This window comes from Pelophylax lessonae, assembly GCF_965119305.1.
Source record: "Pelophylax lessonae genome assembly, chromosome: 9".
NCBI lineage: Eukaryota > Metazoa > Chordata > Amphibia > Anura > Ranidae > Pelophylax > Pelophylax lessonae.
In genome coordinates this window covers 116,282,653-116,304,954 of record NC_138776.1, presented here as the reverse complement: position 1 = coordinate 116,304,954, position 22,302 = coordinate 116,282,653, and the positions used below count along the sequence as shown (strand labels likewise).

At 40.4% G+C, this 22,302-nt stretch overlaps 1 protein-coding gene across 1 annotated transcript in view; it reads right to left on the bottom strand.

Annotated features, from left to right (window-relative positions):
* The window catches only part of ASAH2 (N-acylsphingosine amidohydrolase 2), a gene marked incomplete at its 5' end in the record, with an annotated part of 147,217 nt that overhangs the window by 27,837 nt on the left and 97,078 nt on the right, over positions 1 to 22,302 (bottom strand). The window contains 5 exons of the mRNA XM_082268888.1: positions 1,587 to 1,668; positions 1,968 to 2,072; positions 5,670 to 5,756; positions 9,165 to 9,290; positions 13,578 to 13,698. Of these exons, the coding sequence (XP_082125014.1) occupies positions 1,587 to 1,668; positions 1,968 to 2,072; positions 5,670 to 5,756; positions 9,165 to 9,290; positions 13,578 to 13,698 (521 nt within the window). The remainder of the gene's footprint in view (positions 1 to 1,586; positions 1,669 to 1,967; positions 2,073 to 5,669; positions 5,757 to 9,164; positions 9,291 to 13,577; positions 13,699 to 22,302) is intronic.

Sequence of the window (22,302 nt, the reverse complement as noted above, 5' to 3'; positions counted from 1 at the left end):
AGAAGATAAATTTGCATAAACCACAACAACCGCCGCTGTGGAGATCGAGGTTCCGTTCATAAAGTCACTTCCGGGTATAGGGCTCCTCCTACGCGTTACGTCACGAGGTCACGTGACTTCCTACAGACCAGATTGCATACCATGTCCTCAACTACCATACCTAATATAATGATTTTGATTTGATATCACATTTCTTTTGTTGTTTTTGATTATATTTATATGTATATTCTTCATGTTATTTTTTATTTATATATTTCCTTTTAGCACACCCTCATTCATGGAGATTTTGTGGCATGGATCTTGAAGAAGCACACAGTTACGTAATGTGTCAATCTTTAGCGCTTTACTTGACTTGTGACATGTATTCTATGATAGTGGCCATCTAATATATGTAAAGTCATGCAAGCTATCTTCAACAATATTATTGTATTTTGATGGTTTTACTCGAATTGTTTTTAAGGTCCTATTTTATATGAGATACAATAAAGTTGCATGTTGAACCCCTTTAAATGTATGTGGATTTGTTGTCTCCATTTGGTACAATAAAGGTCCCATTGGTTGTAACCATTCTGCAAAAATAAAAATGACTAGCATTCTACTTTAAGAGACCCACAAAGGTGAGATGGAGGTTAAATGACCCAACTGGCAAACAATTGTGATCAACCAGTAAACTCCATCCCACACATTGCCTCCTGACATGGATTGGTTCAAGATTCGGCTGTAATCAACAAGTTTGGGGGAAAATTATCTCTTGTTTATTAGTATCTTTAGGCTGTTCTAGAAGCTGCCTGCTAATAACTGCCTTCACACAGGCAAACATACTACAAAAACTACACATGGACCTCAAGTGTCTTACATGAGAATTATCTGCTTTGCTCCAAATCAACCAATCAAATGCAATCCTGCTGTGACATATGATATTTAGAGAGTAAAATGTTAAAATAATGTTAATAATTGTCACTGAGAAAATCAGAAATGCTCATGCGTAACTATGAGCTATCTGTTGACTGAGATACCATATCTGTCCAGGTTTGTAACCAGATGATTTAGATTTACCTATACTTTAATATATTGTCTTTTTGAAAGATCTGGTGGCATGACGAATATTAAGCTCCTTTGTTGAGGGTTTAATTTGTTAAATTATGGTCAGCTTTGCCTTAGGATGTGAGATTAGAGACATTTCTATATGGATGGACTAATAGAGGTGCCAGAACTGACCTGTCACACAGTACTAATTTGTGATTTTCTTTTTGGTTTTTGAAGTATTATTTCAAGCAAGTACAACGTTTTCTTTATATTCTACATGCCTACACACCTTTCCCATATGCATAGTTATTCAGTAAATAATAAATCAACTCAAATAGCAGCAATGGGGGGCAAAGTACAATACTCCACAGCAACAAATCCGATTTACTCTTCTTGTAATCATATAAAAGAAGGGTTTTAGCATGGCTCATCACAGTTTCTATCATGATTTCTCTTTACACTGACCTACCAAGCAAGATTGTTTGAACCAAATGCATTGGAAAGCACTTTGTATTTAAAACGCATGTATTCACATGTGGTTTATGCAAAGGAGTTCTTACCGTGAGTAAAATTGATCAGCCCAGGACCATCAATTGTTCCAGCAGCAAAGCTGTAGCCAAGGGCAGGTTTACAGGTTGTTGCCTTCAGAAGGTATAACACATAAATTAGAGGATATATTAAATACATTTTTATATATTAGGGTAAATTTACTATATTAATACAGTACAGACATGCAGTATATTATAGCACTTCACATTCTATGGGAACCCAAGGTCCTTTTAAATAGATCTTGGTATGTGTTTGTTCTTAATTTTCAGAATTTGCAGATTTTACAAAAATGTTTTATAGAAACACATACAATGAAGATTGAGTGGAAATGTGCACATCGTTTAAGCATACTATATGGTCATTGATATTCATAGATTCACATACATACTCACATTATGGGTGTCATTAAGTTTCACAGTGACATTACTCATGTTGACCCACTGGTGGGCAAAATTCACATTGCCTTCTATCTGCTTGGATGCTTCATTATACAAATCCTATATATCAATATCAACAAGAACACATATAACTTGTAAAGATGTAGCCATGAACAGTTTCTGAAATGTTTAGTATGCAAACTTAGTTCAGCATCTGATAAAGAGAGTTCATTTGCCACCCAATATGATTTGAGAGCACAATTGAGGCAGCTGATCAGTGTCTAGAGCAGGGGTCCCCAAACATTTAAAACAAAGGGCCAGGTTTACTTCTCTTAAAACCTAAGGAGGGCTGAACTGTGACCAGTGGGCATAGAAAATGAGCTGGCATCAGTGGGATAACAGCCATAGGCTTGGTGGTAAGCGGGAGCAAAAATAACATCATTGTTGTTAGTGCGAGGAATAGTGACCTATCTTTGGTGTCAGTGGAAGAAACACTGCCTTGTATCAGTGGATGGAATAATGCCCCAAGGGCCAGATAAAGGCAAGCAAAAGTCCACATCAGGCCCACGAGCTGCAGTTTGGAGACCCCCGGTTTAGAGTAATGCTGACCAGAAACGAGCCAATGTATAACCAGCAGCTACAAAGTAGGAGAAAACTGGTAAAGATGTTTTTGCCCACAGAAACCATTGCAACCTTTTTCAAGATAGAGCTAGCTAATTGATACCCTATGAAAGCTCTGAGAGATACAGAGAATGCAATAGATACAGATAAGACTATAAATACCTAAATTATACATACAGAGAACACTAGCTCTATTTTTAGACCTTTGCTCTTCTGTGGGATGAACACTAACCAACCTGAGGTTCATGCTCTAGCTTTTAGGCAGTTTATTTCAGCAGTTGCTATCATAACACCAGGGGGTGGTTCTATAAAGCATGTCGTTTCTGATTGATCCCTAGCCTCTGAGGAAGTCTCATTGGGACACAATGCATCAAGCAGGGCTGGTCTGTGATGTCGGCATACTACTGGGAGGAGTTTTTTGCAAAGGTGTCAGGTAATCTAAACAGCTGCAATGATTGTAGTGAGACCAGGTGGAGGAGTGAATGCCCAGGTGCCATTACATGCGGAACTGCTGTATGTGGTGAAGGCTGCATTAGGAAGCAGGGAGATGTCTCTCTAAAATGAGAATTCTGTGCATCGGCTGGCATACCACAAGGACAGTGCGATGGAGGGCCTGGCTATAATATATATATGATGGCAAGCTTTTATTGACCTTTTCTCAATATTGGGGTCAAATTCTGATGATGAGTACATATTATGCATGTGTGCGGTGATCACATGGTGGCTCTGAATGAAGAGCACTTAGGATGAATATTTATGAATGCTTTGATTTCTGTAGAAATCCTAATTAAACTTTTAATAACTTCTAATCACATAATATTAGAGCCAGGGCCATCTTTGATATTGATTTGACCCTGGGCAAACATTTTCTTGCCCCCCCCTCCAAATCAACTTATCAATTATTTACAGGCATCACAGACTCATGGGGCAGTTGCTTGGGCCCCACAACAATGACTGGACCCAGGGCAGCTGCCTCTTTTGCCCTGCGTTAAAGATGGCCCTGATTAGAGCACATCAATTTGTGACACTTTTGAGTGGAATGCCATACAGGCTTCATGGACGCAGGTTGTTTATTTAACTCTCCTAGAAGCCAGCAGCATTTTTGATGAAAAAATACCTGGTGCTTGTAAAAGGTTTCTAAAGCTTTTACATGCTTTTATGAGCTTTTACAGGTTTCAATATATAATAATAATAACAATAATAATAAAATAATAATAAATATATCTGGCCATTAAAATTAAATATTGCTCAAGCGCTAAATACGCCTAGTGTTTTGGAGTGTTTAGCAGCTTTTATTGGCGTCAAGCGCTTTTTCTGCCCAAACTCTGCTGCTCCTGGATGCACTGGCAGTGGGGTTTTTTCCTGCCTCTAAAAGTCCCTGCCACTAAACGCTGCTAAAAGCCTATGTGTGCATGGACACGTAGGCTAACATGCACAGGAGTTTAGAGGCAGGAATAAACAACACCAGACACCCCTAAGAGCAGCTGTAAAAACATTTAGTGTGCATGAGGTCTTAAAGCAGTGTCCTCAAACTACGGCCCGCGGGCCGCATGTGGCCCGCCAGGGTCCTTAACCCGGCCCACCGGCCGGGATGTATCCTTCATGTTGTTTTTTTCTGAATCACCTAATTAGAGCCAGAGGCTCTAATAGGCTTCAGAAAAGGGTGGACCCGGGGCGCAGAGCACTGCGCCCTAGCCCACCCATTTGTGTGACAATAGTGAATTAAAATTTGCTATTGTCACACGGATCCTCTTCCTGGCCAATCAGGAAGTGGGACCGAGACCCGCTTCCTGATTGGCCGAAAGGCGAACCCATGCCATTGGACGAGGAGAAGCCACCGCTGTAGGTAAGTGCACTGACTGGTCTCTGTGCATTGAAGGGGACACGGCACGCTGGTCTCTCTGCATTGAAGGGGGCACGCTGTGGCCTCTCTGCATTGAAGGAGGCACGGCACGCTGGTCACTCTGCATTGAAGGGGGCATGCTGTGGTCTCTCTGCATTGAAGGGGGTACGCTGGTCACTCAAAGAGGCATTGAAAGGGGGCAAGCTAATCTCTCTGCATTGAAGGGGGCACGCTGGTCTCTCTGCATTGAAGGGGGCACGCTGGTCTCTCTGCATTGAAAGGGGGCATCCTGATCTCTCTGCATTGAAAGGGGGCACGCTGATCTTTCTGCATTGAAGGGGGCACGCTGGTCTCTCTGCATTGAAAGGGGGCACGCTGATCTCTCCACATTGAAGGGGGCACGCTGGTCTCTCTTCATAGAAAAGGAGCACGCTGATCTCTCTGCATTGAAGGGGGCACGCTGGTCACTCTGCATTGAAAGGGGGCATGCTGGTCTCTCTGCATTAAAAGGGGGCATGGCACGCTCGTCTCTCTGCATTGAAAAGGGGGCACGCTGGTCACTCTGCATTGAAGGGGGCACGCTGGTCACTCTGCATTGAAAGGGGGCACGCTGTGGTCACTCTGCATTGAAAGGGGACACGCTGTGGTCACTCTGCATTGAAAGGGGGCACGCTGTGGTCACTCTGCATTGAAAGGAGGCACGCTGTGGTCACTCTGCATTGAAAGGTGGCACTCTGTGGTCACTCTGCATTGAAAGGGGGCACGCTGTGGTCACTCTGCATTGAAGGGGGCACACTATACCTTGATTACTGAAGGCCCCTTTCACACTTTTGTGACCTCAAAGTCACGCAATTTTTTACAGCTTTTTTTGCCGCAAAGCAATGCCTATTACATTTTTCTGTTTGCGCCCCCCCCAAAAAAAAAACGTTGAGCACCAGCCGCCACTATATAAACAAAACAATAAAAAATATGCACATTGGAATTCGTTCATATTTTTTTTCAAACTATAGTCCGGCCCCCAACAGTGTCTGAGGGACCATGAACTGGCCCCCTGTTTAAAAAGTTTGATGACCCCTGTCTTAAAGTGTTTTTTTACACTAATTTTGGATCACAAATGTTACAGTGATTTAGTTGATGTCAATGCATTTATTTAGAGAGTTATTAGTATTTTTTGGTGCATAAATGTTCACATTTTGATTTCTTCACTATAAGAAGTGGAGCGCTACATTTTTTTATTACTTAAACTAACCTACCTTTGCTCTCAAAAATATATTTTCTCCTATTATTCTTGTACTCTCAAACACATTCTCTCCAGGCCCAGTGGCAACGCAGGTTGTGACCTAGAATTTAAAAAAATATACTGTAGATAGGCTTTCAAAAAATTATTTCATAATCTGACTTTGAGGCAGTTATCATATGGCTGTTATATTTTATGCAATTATCATATTGCTTATTAGTTATAACACGTTTTAAATTCTCATTTGAAAACATTTTGGCATCAAAATAATGTACCAAGGTAAGCTAGCTATGGCCATTTACACCTCTAAATTTTGATGCAGGTAAAAAATCCTGATACAGGTAAAAAACATCATGGTATCTAGAAAATAAACAAGTGCCCTAAAGTAGGTATCATGCATTCTTATTTCCTTACTGTTTATTGTGCATATATGTTTTTAAGTACTTGTTGTATGTGTGCACATATTTTACCATGTATCCACTGCAGTCCAAAAAAATCACAGTAACTGTAACTTAAGAGCTATTAAATGCAGCTCTTTAGTGGTAAACAATAAAAAAAAAAAAAAAACGCTCCTGTAGTTGTTCAGGAAACACTTGGTAAACTCAGGCTAGACTAGAAAGTGGGCATTTGCTCTTTACAGTTTACACTAGTGCAATTTCAGATGAGTCGCACAGAATCACATGGCAGCGGAAATCACATTGTTTTCAATGGAACAAAGAAAGCCGCTCCAAGCGAGTGAGTCTCCAGTTAATCCCAACACACACTAGTCGGGTGCTAGCCCAAGTCGCATGCTGTGTATCATAAAGCAAATGAGTCCAGGTGGCTGCACTTCTAAAAACCCTCTTTATTGAAGCTTCATGTGACAGGTGGTTGACAGAGTGGGGGATAAAGAGGTGTTAGACGCACTTAGCACCGATACCTATTGAAACTAGTCACCACAATCACCTATATATACTACTCTAATGTGTCATCAATAGGTTACAGGTAAACTAACCAATTAAAAACAGTACTCAGCCAGTATTACAAAATTTAAACATTGTTTTCAATGGTGGGAGTTCACATTAATGCGACTAAGCATGGAGAAATTTTGGAAAAGGTTTGTGTACTACTTTGGTATGATTCCATGGAGTTCATGGGAAATGCATAAAAATTGTATGCAGATGTGATCCTGTTGCGATGTAGAAAGCGTTGTCATGTTTTTTAGTTAACCATCAACTCTTCCCAGGCAAATCCTTGGTCCCCCAAAAGAAGCAGCAGCAGTTACAGGCATAAAATTGAGTAAAAAAAAAAAACCACACAGGCATAAAAACTGCAAACAAGTCGCACTACAGAATCACACCTGAAATCGAATCACAATCACATCGTACTAGTGTGAACCAGGTCTCCATTAACTGAATGGTGGATTCATTATTGCTAGGAAAAAGGGAAAGACCCAAACTTGATCATAGAGAAGCAGAATGAGGCAGTGCGTGTGCTTCCTGATTTGTGATCTACTGCTGAAGTGAATTGACTTACTCCCCTATATCTGCAATAGTATTTCCAATGCTTTATTGCTGTCATTGTTGTTGGGAATACATGTTAAAATATATGGAAATCCAAGTTAATAAACAAAAATAGAGCAAAGCAAACAGTACTTTAGGGCTAATTCATTAAATATCCTATTGCCTTGTCTTGTCTTTAGATATAGAAACCACTTCACACTATCTACTCAAAATAGTACTGCTAGTACTGCAGCTAACAACTAAAGTGCCCCATCAGCAATTTATCATTCATATAAACAATATTGACAATAGAGTACCATGGCACCACAGCAGACCTTATCTAGGGATCCCCAGACAAAGTTTGCTGTGACAAAATGCATTGGTAAGTGTGGCCATGGCACATTGTGAGAGCTTTTTGGAAGAGTTTCCTTGAACAAACTGGGGGCAGGGTACAATGAAAACTGAACCAGGCAGGTGAGAGATACATACAGCAGCACAGGAGGATATCTGACGAGGCTTCATATACAAGTGCAATTAGTTCACTGCTAAATGTGAGTGTATTTCTCAGTTGCATGTTTTAAAATAATGAGTTTTTAACAATACAACACAATTGGGTGTAGTATGTGTTTTTCCATATGCATTTTGGAAACTCTGTGGTGGAGATGAATAGTATGGGGGTGAGCCTAGTTGGAACGGAAGAATTAGGAGACTAATACTTTAAAAAGAGTGCATATAACCTGGAAGACTAGTAAGGACATATATTTCTGCTGAGTGTGGAATTGTTTTTAGTTAGTGGACACATGCAACATTGAAGGTTGTCACAACCACTGTTTAAACTTTTTTTTTTACATGCATAGATAGGTAAAGATGGCAAGAAATATTTGATGGACATGCTGAACATTATTTGACTTAACTACTTTTATATTTTGAACTCTCTTTTATTTATCTTTTTTTTTTTTTTTTTTTTTTACAGAACGTACTTTAGGAAGTAACTTGTGGTTATATTGTAACATATACACATTAGGCTTAGTGGTACTGTGCTGTTAATGTTATTTATATGAGCCTTGCCTTTAGATCTGCCATTGTACCTCCTTGTGGTACAGCAGGCTGATCTGATAAAATGGACATGTTCTTCTAACTGCGGCTTCCCCACTCAACTCTGCATTCAGACATCAAATACTTAATGCCCTCTGACTTCAATGGCTGTTTTATGTCTTGTATGGTACCTTCTAGTCTGCTCTTTCATGCTTACCTGGAGGCAGGGCTACATGTTTACTATTGTATATAAAAAAAGTGTGTTCCATATTCTATTTGACCTGGAGAAGAGGGTAATGTGTCCTAGAAAACTTGCCACCTGTTGTTTTTTAATTTCATTGTGTTCATTGGGAACTCATTTCTAAATGTCTCTGCTCTATTTTTGTTCAACTGTATTAGCTGTATTCTAGGTGAATACTCTAAACCAGTGATGGCGAAGCTTGGCACCCCAGATGTTTTGGAACTACATTTCCCATAGTGCTCATGCACTCTGCAGTGTGGTTGAGCATCATGTGAAATGTAGTTCCAAAACATCTGGGTTGCTAATATTCGCCATCACTGCTCTAAACCTATCCTCTTGTGATGCCACTAGAAGCAACAAACAATCCAAATGAATACCTGTTTTAGAAAGTAATTACAAAAATATGCCAAATCAAATTATAAGTATGTAGTAGTACAGGGCATGTACAGTAGTTAAATAAGAAAACTTTTTATCATACTGATCCTTAAACCTTTACAGTGCAAAATCCACTAAACGTGCAGCAAGGACTGAAGAATGCTCCAAGCATATTCCTAGTTGTGTAAGGAATCAAGGTCCATTAAACTCTGCCCCCAAACTATGCAAACTCAGTCTCTAAACTGAATATTTTTGATAAATGACTTGCAGTTTTACCAAATTTGGACTATTTTAAGGCTTTGAAAATCAAGACAATGGAGTGAATGAGAGATCTGCAGGATCCTAAAAGAGAGAAGAGAAAAAGTAAAGTCTAACTCACCCCACCTTCTGGACAAGTACTAGTAGGGTTTTCACATGAAACACCTGTATTTGTACAATGAGGACCCTTGGTATTTGGTGTCACATCCCCAAGATTTGTTGATGCAAAAGCTGCAACAAAAGATCCCTAGAAAATACACAAAAAATTCTCTAAGGATGACCTAATTTCACAGACAAAATATTTACATTCATTTTTGTAGAAATCAAAATGTATGATATCTCAAGTTACCCAAAAACAATAGAAATGCCCATGACATAAAAACATAGCCTGAACATTCTTTGATATTGGACTACAGGAAACAATATTTTTATAAAGCTGGTAGTGCCTAACGGACTAGTAAACCGTTATATTTTTTATGGGAATTTGAATGGAAACGTTTATTCTAAAGCAAACCCTAAACATAGGTAAGTCAGTAGCAATAAATATAGGGGTTCCCCCACTCTATGGACCGCCTTAAATAGTATATAAATAAATAAAAATAGAGAGTGCAGGTGATTGTGAATAAATAAAGAAAGGCTGCTGTCCTCACTGCAACCACACCAAAAAGGTGGGGTCCTTGTTGAAAAAGTGTTTAGATGTAAGTGAGAAGTGGCGCTGCCTGTGTAAAAATTAATCTCCAAGTTCTGTGTTCAAATAAGTGGGTTTGGGGAATGCCCCCCTAAGCCCTAGGTGGTAAAAAAGTGATATGAAGTGTCAGCATAAATACCACAAAATAAGCAGTAAATAACTTAACAGTGCATGCTACTAAATTATGCTTATATCAACAAAATGATAGTGCTTCCGATGTTATAGTGCATGCAAAACCTTTTTAAAAGGTGCTACAGTGCTACATATAGTGCAAAACAGTGCAATAGTACAAAAAGTGCTTTAGTGCAACAAAGGTGCAATCAATTGGCAACAAGGTGCTGGGTGCCGGCAGTCTTTTCCTTAAGCCCAGTCCTTATATGTGTCCACAGAAGGGCGTCTGCCCAGGGGTCCCTCTGACCCTAATATGTGGGCCATGCTGCCTGTGGTAGTCTGTGTGGATAAGTGCCCTTAAACAGAATTCTGCTAAGGGGTGGATACAAATGTTCCAATAGTGAGAGTTTTTTGGTGAGCCCGACTTCCCGGAACACAGCCCCCAGTAAGTGCTGGTCAGTGTCTCCACCCGTGCCTCCCCCCTCAGGGTGAACACTCACCAGAAGTCAGACCCCTAATTTGGGTGAAAAGGCCTTGCTGCTGTGGTGATGGTCCGTAGGTGGCTCCTTTCCCAGCACTTAGACTGGGTGGATGGTTCCTCAGGGGTACATAGAGAGAGTGCCCATAGTGTAGTATCTCAAAAGTAGCTGTATTAAATAAGAAATATCGCACTTACATCAATAAAAAGTTGTTTGGCATTAAGGATGCGGACGTCCGGGATTCTTCCTGCGTTCCACGGACTGAAACCGCAACACCGGAAGTGACGCAATGACGCTTGGCTCCGCCCTATGCGTTTCGTCACGCTGACGTCATCTGGAGCGGCCGCACCTTTTAAAAGGGTTTTGCATGCACTATAGCATTGGAAGCACCATCATTTTGTTGCTATAAGCATCATTTAGTAGCATGCACTGTTATGTTATTTGCTGCTTATTTTGTGGTATTTATGCTGACACTTCATATCATTACACACTTTTTTACCACCTAGGGCTTAGGGGGCCATTCCCCAAACCCACTTATTTATACACAGAACTTGGAGATTAATTTTTACACAGGCAGTGCCACTTCTCACTTACATGGGTAAGTCAGTGATAAACATGAGCTGGTAAAATATGGTCTTTCTGCAATCCAAAAGCCCCTGAAGTTTGTTATGCAATATGCGCAATATCGACCACACCAGAGCTCAATAAGATCCCCTCTACCCTACATCCCACCAGGCTATTATAAGCCTCTGTAAAGACCTTAAAGAAGCAAGTATAGCCCCTTGTGACATATAGGAGCAGGGAGTATTTCAAAGTGAGGTTCTTGTCTTGTACCTATGTTTGGGGTCTTCCAAGGAAAACACCAGCTGAAGGTCTGTACAAGTCAGGGGCGTAACTACAGGGGTTGCAACTGCAACCAGGCCCCATGCTCCAGGGGGCCTGTGCGGCTCTCCTGTACACCTGGATAGGAGGGGTGGCGGGGGCAGCATGTAGAGAAATCACTGTCATCCTTTTTCCTCCTGTAGCTGCAGGAGGAAAATGGAGGAGATGGGTTCCTCTGTATGCTGCCCCCACCACCCCTCCTGACCAGTTCCCTTGTGTTCTGCTGTCTCTGGGCCCCTGTGTGCTCCCCTGGTCCCCCCCTCACTGTGCTCCTTCCCCTCTCCTACCGGCTGCTGCAGGGGATGTGTCCCAATAGAGAACCTGGAAGGGGTCGGTGAATATGTAATTTACCCGCTCCTTCCTTTTCTGAATCGACAGAGTAATAGTCAGTGACATTGTAAAAAAAATTAAATAAAATGATAAAAAATAATACAATTAAAATACCAAAAAAGAAAAACTACTGACGCCGTGGGTGAACTTCCAGGATCGCAAAGGTCACACTTGCATTCCACCACCGTGGGGAGGCCCCAAGATGGCAGGAACGGGACCCACTGCAGAACTTGTGATAATGGGCCCCGCAACAAGACTGAAGGGCCCCAGGATCAGTGGTAAGAGCCCCAGGCTTGAAGGGAAGGGGCCCTGAAGGTTCAAGTTACGCCTCTGGTACAAGTACCTTGTTGTGCTTACTTTTACTGAGTAATGAATTTTATAGTGACAAGTTCCTAATGAGGTCTTAAAATTCATAAATCCCTTAGTACTGAAAGCTGTCAGAGGAGTGGAAAATTCAACAGTTGGCATCCAGCTCACGTTTTGCTGTAAAACCCCCTCCTGTCCACTGAGTACTAGCAATAATAGGGGAAAAGATGCAAAGTTGTGTAATATGCATGTAAAGCAGCTGTCTCATTAAAGACAAATCTCACTATCACCTTGTTGCTCACAACAATTGCTTACAACAACAAACCAGCCAACAGTTTACGTGAAGTTAATTTCATCTTCAGCTGCACAAATCCAGTGCACATTGTATCTAAAAAAATGTTTCTAATAAGACAGCATCAATACAGCACTCCGATCAAAATATGTTTATTGACACGTTGGAGCACAATAGCTCCGTGGGAGGGATTCCCCCATCAATGTAAATGAGAATATTGCATAGTCCATGTTCTATGGACATACCTGATTTTGCGTTTTCTGTTATCGTGAAGTTAACTTTTATCATTTTAGACTAAAGGAGGCTTAGCACTACCTCTCAATCAGTAAGGTAAACTAGAGATAAAGTTAGTTCTGTGTAATGCCAGGTACATACAGGCCGAAAATCAGCCACAAACAGTCAGCTCAGCAGGAACCAGCCGATTTTCGTCCCCCGTGTCCAACAGAAGCTGGTCTCACAACAGGCTTCTGTTGAATGGGCATGCTGAAAAAACCAGCATCCGAAAGGCATCTGATCAGCGCTGGCAACCAATGGCTGTGAGTGCTGACCGATGTGTTCTGGCATGGGGGGCAGTCCCTCTGTCAGAACACAATAGCACAGCAGATGAGATTGCTGTATTAACATTACTAGTGGTAGTACAGCCACCTGTCAGGTCAGCTCACTGGGTTGAACTAAACCAAAAGTGTGTGTACCAGGCTTAAGATAATGAGTCCTTAAAATCTATTTTCTCTCAACTTCAGCTGTGACACTGTATTCTCAAAGTTTGTTAGATTGTCAGTGTCCTGCTCCTTTATTAAAAGGCATGGTATCAATTTCATAGATATCTGTAATTCTACAAGCCAAACAATGTTCCTATATAATACTGTATATCAACGTTACCAACCTGATTGTAAAAATGTAATTCAAAGTGCAAAAGTCCAACCATTCTTGAAAATGTTCCCTCCCTATCCTCCTACCCATCCTCCCTCACCTTTATAAAAAAGATGTGTGGAAATACCTGTTTTTAATCTGCTCTGTTCATGTGATCTTGAAGTTCTGTATCAGTGAGCAACTGCTGCAGGGGAAAAGAGGGAGCAGTGACAACATCTGGGCCATGGGTGATGTCACGGCTCCCAGAATGCACAGCAGTTGGCCAGCATTCCTTGAGCCAGAACTGCAGGATCACATGACAGGACTGAAACAGTTTAATAATGGGTAAGTACAGGTTAGGCTAAATAGGTAGGAGAGGTGAGAGAATATTTTTAATAATAGTTAGACTTAGACAGACTTAGGCGTTTCTTCCTCTTTAAGTATACAGGTTTTTTTTCCCCTTTATTAACTTCAGTCCTGCAGAAAGAAGTACCACAATGCACACCATCAAAACATTATTGTATTGTTTCTCTACAATGTCATTGTTCTGTCAATCAGATTTACAATTCTCTATTTGCCATTCAGTGCAACACCAACCTCTCCAGGCAGAAACCCTTTATTCTTTTCCAGCTCAAACAAGTAAGACGCATAGCCCAAGTTGTCACTGCTGATCAAGTGGTTAGTGTTCGGCATACTAACGGCATGCACAGAAAACCAGCTGGAAGCAACAGGGGATATTCAAATGTTAGTAAGATCAATATGCAATGTCTTCTGGTGAAATAATGGTGGGTTTTAGTGATTTGAAGGTTTAAGTTTCACACGAAAAAAAAAAAAAAATTTCATAAGAAAGACTCAATTAACTTGGTAGTACTGACTTTAATAACTGTGCTATGGGTTAGATAAATACTACATGACCCAGGGCAACTATCCAACAGTATGATAGATATATGCTGGCTGTATGCAAGCAAACCTTTTGGCAGTTTAGATAAGGGTGACATTTGTTGTTACAGCAGTAATAGCGTAATTTCCCTTTTTTCTGGGGAAATATGTCAGTGGTGGTTTTCCAACATAATGGAAAAATCTGCAGCCAGCCCTAAAAACTTTCATCACATGCAAAAACTCCCTAGCTTTCAACTTTTTGTCGATATAATACCCAAATACTGCTAAGCTGAATGCTTACAGTTTAGAAAAAGTGTGGAGCATATAACAAGCAACATGCATTTTCAAGGCCGATATACAGGTATACTGTATATACAAACTGAATACGTCTATCCTCTTTGAACATGCTGCATATTATCAGTATTATCCAAAAAGTAATAGCAGATACTAGCCAGATATAGCCCAAAATGTTTTACTTTATTATTTCAGATAAAATAACAATATATAAAGTTTAGATGTGTACCCAGTATATAATAAGATATATATAATATAGTATTGACAAATATACTGTATACAGTGGGTATAGAAAAGAATCGCTCCCTTTAAAATAATCACATTTTGTTGCTGTGCAGCCTGAAATAAAGACAGACACAGTTGTTGTTGTTGTATCCAGCTGTATTTACTCAATTTATAACACCTACGTGAAAGATATAATCCCACAATGTCAAAAAAAAATAAAAATAGAATCATTGAGTTGGAAAAAGATTCACCCCTTGGGTCGGTATTTTGTTGAACCCCATTTTGCTTTAATTACAGCCTTTAGTCTGTTGGGATATGTCTCTACTAACTTTGCACATCTAGACTTTGCAATATTTGCCCACTCTTCTTTGCAGAACTGCTCAAGTTCAGTTAATCTTCTTGGTGACCATTTGTGGACAGCAGTGTTCAAGTCATTCCACAGATTTTCAATAAGGTTTAAGTCTGGGCTCTGATGAGGCCACGCAGGGACATTCACCTTTTTCTCCTTCAACCACTGTGTGGTCATTTGTGCTATGTGCTTTGGGTCATTGCCATGTTGGACGGGATACCTTCCCTTTTCCTCAAGAATTTGACGGTATTTTGCCCCACCCATTTTTACTTCTGTCCTTACAAGTGCTCCAGTCCCTGCTGCAGAGAAACACCCCCATAACAGGATATTACCACCTCTATGCTTTACTGTAGGAATGGTGTTATTTGGTTGGTGAGCTGTATTGGATTTCTGTCAGACATATCGTTTGGTGTTGAGGCCAAATAATTCAATTTTAGTCTCATCTGATCATGGCACATTTTTCATGTGGCCTCACAATCTTCAAGGTGTGGTTTGACAAAGCTTTGTTGTGACTGCATGTGGCCTTTCTTGAGGAGTGGCTTTTTTTTGCAATCCTCACATACGAGCCACATTTGTGGAGACTTTGTGATATTGTTGTCACATGCACACAATGACCACTCTTTGTCATAAATTCCTCCAACTGCTTCAGAGTTGCTGTAGGCCTCTTGATAGCCTCTTTGACCAGTTTCCTCCTGGCTCTTTCATCCAGTTTGGAGCAACATCCTGATCCAAAGAGGGTCTGTGTTGTACCAAACACCTTCCACTTCTTAATAATAGACGTCACTGTGCTTCTAAGCATTGATAAAGCCTTTGAATTTTTTTTGTATCCATCTCCTGTCCACAACTTTATCCCAGAGATCTTTTGACAGTGCCTTGCCACCCATAGTTGATTGTTTTAGTTGTACTTCCAGGTGATTAAAGGCTCCAGGAAAGCTCTTTTTTGATTGATAGATAGATAGATACAACTTTATTATCATTGCATAGTACAGGTACACAGCAACTAGATGCAGTTTGGCATCTACCAGAAGTGCAAAATGTAGCAATCGTGCAAAAGTGCAGATAAATATCTAGCATATTTACAGTGCAGATAACCATCTAGCATAATTAAAAATATATATATACACTATATATATATATATATATATATAAAAATACATACACATGCATTATATACACAAATGAATGTGAAATATTGGGCAAAATGTACAGTAATGATAATGATACATACAGATATAAATAGTGCAGATGTACTGAGGAGTGAAAAGATATACAATGTAGTATGTACATGTATAGTACAGAGGTTACATGCAGTCTTTTTTTTGTGTTTGTTTTGTAATGATTAGCGGTGTAATGTTGAGTTCAGTAATATGATGGTGGATGGAAAAAACTGTCCCTGAACCTGCTGGTTCTAGTGCGCAAGTTTCTGTATCTCCTTCCTGACGGAAGGAGGTTAAACAGTTTATAACTGGAATGCAAAGAATCCTTGATGATGTTGTGAGCTCTGCGCAAACATCTGCTGTGGTGAAGGTGATCAATGGCAGGTAATTGGGTGCCAGTGATGCGTTGAGCGGTTTTTACCACCTTTTGCAGTGCTTTACGATCACACACAGTGGAGCCTCCGTACCATACAGTGATGGAGTTGGTCAGGATGCTCTCAATGATGCAGCGGTAGAAGCTCGTTAAAATCCCCGGGGACAAATGAGATTTCTTGAGACTTCTCAAGAAATACAGACGTTGTTGTGCTTTTTTTTACCAGAGCTGATGTGTTCTGCTGCCAGGACAGATCCTCAGAGATGTGAACTCCCAGGAACTTAAAACTGGAGACTAGCTCTACCTCGGTTCTATTGATGTTGACTGGTAGATGTCTCCCGCTGTTGGATTTCCGGAAGTCCACAATGAGCTCTTTGGTCTTTGTGGCATTGAGAGTCAGGTTATTGGTGGCACACCATACTGCCAGATTACAGATCTCTTCCCTGTAGGCCGATTCATCATTGTTTTCAATCTGGCCGACCATGGTGGTGTCATCCGCATACTTGATAAAGATGTTGTATTTATACTGAGGAGCACAATCGTGGGTGAACAGGGAGTAGAGCAGTGGGCTCAGAACACAGACCTGCGGTATGCCAGTGTTCAGAAGGAGGGTTGAGGATACCTGGTTTCCCAACCTGACAGATTGAGGTCTGTTGGTGAGAAAGTCCAGAATCCATCTGCAAATGGAGGTGCAGATACCCAGTTCCCTAAGCTTTTCATGCTGAACCAAACAAAATGATTACACCTGATGACAGTTGAAAGTCAAATGGCTTTGTGTGCTATTGTGAAGGGGATTAGCTACACCTGATTAAGTTTAGGTAATTTTTAGGAGGGGGTGATCCTTTTTCCAAGTCAGTGATTCTGTTTTTGATTTTTTTTTTCTGACATGTTGGTGTGATATCTTTGACTTGGATGTTATAAGTTGCACTGAGAAAATACAGCTGGATAGAACAGACTGTGTCTGTCTTCATTTCAGGCTGCAGAGCAACAAAATGTGATTATTTTAAAAGATGGGTGATTAATTTCTATACCCACTGTATTTCATCTAAATCCCAGAAAATACATCAAATATATATTGTTGTGCAAACCACTCAGCACAGTTTCATATTGGATTGTGGACATTTTTTAATCTGTATATTGTCACACTACCTGTGGCTGCCATTTGCTTATTATGGAAGCACCAGTACAATGTGACCCATACATTAAATGGTTTTATACACTCTTTGGTGCACTATTATAGGCATGTGCATTGCCCAGCCCTTTTTTCTTAGTGGGCTATTACTCTAGTGACTGCTTATATACATTATTAATGTGTCTGGAGAAATAAAACAATTGGATTACATGTTACTGTGATATAACAGCTTAAGAAGATAATATTCCGTTTCTTCATGTGTGCACGGTTTGTATTATCAGTGGAAATCTATTGAAGCTGGCCATACACTAGTAGAATTTTATTATTTATTTATTTCAGGTACTTATATAGCATGTGTGTAATAGTAACCTTAATATAGGATTACCTATATTAAGGTTACTATTACACACAGTCAATAGCACTTTACTATAGCAGCTGCATCTCACCCCCTTAATTTATATATTTATATATTTGGATAATTTTAGTTTATAGGTTTATCCATTGGCGTGGGAGATATACTTTTCAGTATATCATACCTCTGTACTTATATAGCATCATCAGTTTATGCAGAGTTTTACATATGTATTATACATTCACATCAATCCCTGCCCTCCTTACAAGGCCCCTAACTCACATTCATACACATACTAGAGCCCATTTAGATGGGAGTCAATTAACCTATAAGCAGATCTTTGGAGTGTGGGAGGAAATCCACGCAGGCACAGATAGTGTCATAGTTGGGATTCAAACCAACAACCCCAGTGCTGCCAGGCATAAGTGCTAACCGTGTAGCCGCTGTGCTGCCCAATTTTGTATGAACATTCTTATGAAAATTCAGAACATCCTTAGAGTGTTCTTTCTTGCCATCAAGAAGTAATTTTGTTTGAAACCCCTAAAATTTCATCCAAAGTTGAATAGGATAGGTAGCTCACTCTCAATATTTGTGGATGATACAAAGCTAAGCAGGGCAATAACGTTCGCGCAGGATGTGGAAACCTTACAAGAAGACCTAAATAAAATAATTGGATGGGCAACTACATGGCAAATAAGGTTTAATGTTGAAAAATGCAAAGTAATGCATTTGAGTGCTACAAATACGTATGCAAGGTACTCACTAGGGGAGAACCTCTGGGGGAATCTAGGATGGAAGAGGACCTTGGGGTCCTAGTAGATGACAGGCTCAGCAATGGCATGCAATGTCAAGCTGTTGCAAGCAAAGCCAACCGAATATGCATTAAAAAGGGGATTCACTCAAGAGACAAAATGATAATTATCCCACTCTTCAAGACTCTAGTCTGGCCGCATCTCTAGTATGCCATCCAGTTCTGGGCTCCAGTCCTCAAGAAGGATGTGTTGGAATGCGAGAGAGTCCAGAGAAGCGCAACAAAGCTAATAAATGGTATAGAGGATCTCGCTTGGGGAAAGACTACAAGCATTGAACTTATTCTCTCTGGAGAATAGATGCTTTAGAGGGGATATAAAAGTGATGTACAAATACCATACTGGGACCTTGGCACAAGGAAAACATTTTTTAGTGAAAGGGAGTTTAAAAAGACACGTGGCTATTCACTGAAACTGGAAGAGAAGCGGTTTAACCTTAATCTACGTAGAGGGTTCTTTACTGTCAGAGTGGTAAGAACGGGGAATTCTCTTCCACAGGCAGTGGTAACAGCAGGGATCATGGATAGTTTCAAAAAACTTTTAGTTGGGCACTTTAATAATCACAACATACAGGTATATATGATTACTATTGACACAAACACAAACACACTCACACACCACAGGTTGAATTGAATGGACTGGTGTGTAACTATGAATGTAATCTTAAGCCCCGTACACACGTACCGATTGTCGGCCGTAAATATTCGGCCGACGACCGATCGGCCGATTGTAGGCTTGTTAGTATGATGCTTCCGACAACCGACAGCGCATTTTCGGCCAAACAGAATCTGTTGTGCAGGCATTAAAATTTTTGTATGCCAACACCAGAACGGCAGATTGTTCGCCAGTCAGTACAGAATTCGGCCGACAAACAGCCGATTAGCAAGACTGGGCATGCTCAGAAAAGAAAAAACACACGGAAAGTTAACCATCACATGACATCACTTCTGCAGTCGGCTGTTGTTGGCCGACAAAATTCGTGTGCAGTCTTTAGCAGTTTTCAACAGACAAGACAGCCCTGGACAAAAGACGGCCGATCGTTCGGCCGACGATCGGTACGTGTGTACGAGGCATAAGACATAATAAACAGGTTTTGTTACAATATGTTCACACCATTTTTCCAAATGAAAATCATACTCAGTTAGAATTTTGTTTGTTAAAAAACAATTTTCATCCTGTTCTTTGAATTTTTTGTCACTATTGCTGTAAGCGATTTGACTCTATTAACCATATGAAAATCAAAAGAACACCCCCAAAAATTTAAATTTTTATATAAAATTCTTCCAGTGTATAGCCAGCTTTGGTCACAGATTGCTGATCCCCGGTTGAGCCTTTTGAACTTTCGAATTGCTCAGTTGGATCATCAACACCTAGTTTTTCTAATTAATTTATTCCTCCAGCCAGGATCGTACTGCTTTGATTGAAAAGATGATTTCAACTGTAAGAATATGCATTTAATCATCCATCTATCTCCCTGTTTGACACTGAAACAAACATCAGTCTTTATGCCTATTGTGGCGGTTGTATGTATATTGTGCATTAGACAAAATAGATTGCATACTCATTGCTGAAGTGTTAATGCCCATATGCAATACAATGTTTAGATGCTGTAACTACAGGATGTTAATTCCTCCGTGTTCAGTGTTATTTTTTATTTTTATTTTTGAGGTGTGGCTTAGGCAGCAGATACTGTATATATTTAATGTATTGGCATGGATTTATATGATAAATATTCTTTGATACTATATAACACAATATTTCTTTTTTTTTTTGCTATATAGGGTACAAAATATAATCCAGGTCCTTAGGGAATCATATTTTATATGTTTTATTAGTGGTTTATATGAGGCAATAAAGTAAACTATTTTGTGTAAATTTTGGGTGATATATAGTATATGTATGCACTATATACGTAATAGGTATTTTGGGTTGAGACACGCATTTTACATTGGGGGTGTATTTTTTTTTTTTTTTTTATCGCATAGCAATTTACCCACTGAAAGTGAACATACATTTGTTCTATGCAAATGGGGCAAAAAAAGGAATGTTATTAGGCTGTATCATGTGCTGTTTAATGTTCTTTACGGTATCAGGACAATATCCTCCCAGACAATATCCCCCCGGAAAACATTCCCCTGGACAACATCCCCCCTGGACAACATCCCCCCGGATAATATCCCCCTGGGACAACATCTCCCGGGCAATATCCCCCCGGAAAACATCCCCCTGGACATAGGGTTAGGGTTAGAGGGGGGATATTGTCCGGGGGGATATTGTCCAGGGAGGATATCGTCCGGGGGGATGTTGTCCAGGGGGGATTATTGTCCGGGGGGATAATGTCCGGGGGATATTGTCCTAGAATCGTTTTTTACAGAGTTATAGTGAAAAATACTGAATTTGGCCACCAGATGGAGCTAAATTACATATGAAATTACTATGATACTTAACACCATTTAGTGGCCCAATGGGTATTTTCTATTTTAAATCAATGAAAAACATTCAACAAGCACAGGAATTTACCTAATATGATTCTTTTTTGCCCCATTTTCACAGAACATATGTACATTTGCTTTCACTGGGTAATACACCCTTAGGTGTATCTGAGGCATTTTTTTTCCAAATACTAAAAATGTTGTTTAACCACTTAAGCCCCGGAGGATTTGGCTGCTAAACGACCAGGGGCTATTTTGCGATTCGGCACTGCGTGACTTTAACGGACAATTGCGCGGTCGTGCGACACTGTACCTAAACGAATTTGGCGTCCTTTTTTCCCACAAACAGAGCTTTCTTTTGGCGGTATTTGATCACCTGTGCGATTTTTTGATCACGCGCTATAAACAAAAAAAGAGCGTCAATTTTGCAAAAATAGCAATATTTTTCCCTTTTTTTTATATGAAATTCCCCCCCAAAAAAATGTAAAAATCAAAATTTTTTAACATTTTCGGCCAATTTGTTTTATGCTACCTATGTTTGGTAAAAAAAATCGCAAAAAGCGTATTTTGATTGGTTTGCGCAAAAGTTATTGCGTTTACTAACTAAGGGAAAGATTTTTGTAATTTTTGTTGTTTTTTTTTTTAACGCGTAATGGCGGCGATCTGCGATTTTTTTTGCGGTACTGCGACATTGGGGCGGACAGATCGGACCCTTGACTGACATTTTTGACACTTTTGGGGTTACCAGTGACATTTCTACAGTAATCAGTGCTATATATATGCACTGTTACTGTAAAAATACACTGGTAGTGAAGGGGTTAACTTTATTTGAGAGGGAGGGGCTGTGTGTGTCCCTAGGGGCGTGATTCTTACTGTGATTGGCTGTGGCTTCAGCTGTATGCAGAGTGATCAACGGATCTACATAGTAGATCCATATGATCAGCTCTCATACAGAGGGGAGAATGACAGGCAGCTTGTTTACACAAGCTGCCTGACCTTCTCCCTCTCCCCCGCCGATCGCAGAGTGGCCGGCGGACATCGGGTCCGCCGGTCACACGCACGGGGGGTTCGTGACCACGCGGGAGCGGGAGCGCGCCTCCGGCGGCGCGCGCTCGCTCCCTAGACCCTCACAAGCTAGTGACGTAGCCCTACGTCACTTTGCCTGTGAGGGGCTGACCGCCGACGTAGATCGGCGTGCGGCGGTCGGCAAGTGGTTAACACAATTTCCCATCAATTCAAATACCACAAACTGTTTTATCTCTAGATAGATAGAGAGAAAAATAAAAAGTGAGAGAGTGTTTGATGCATACAAAGTTAAGG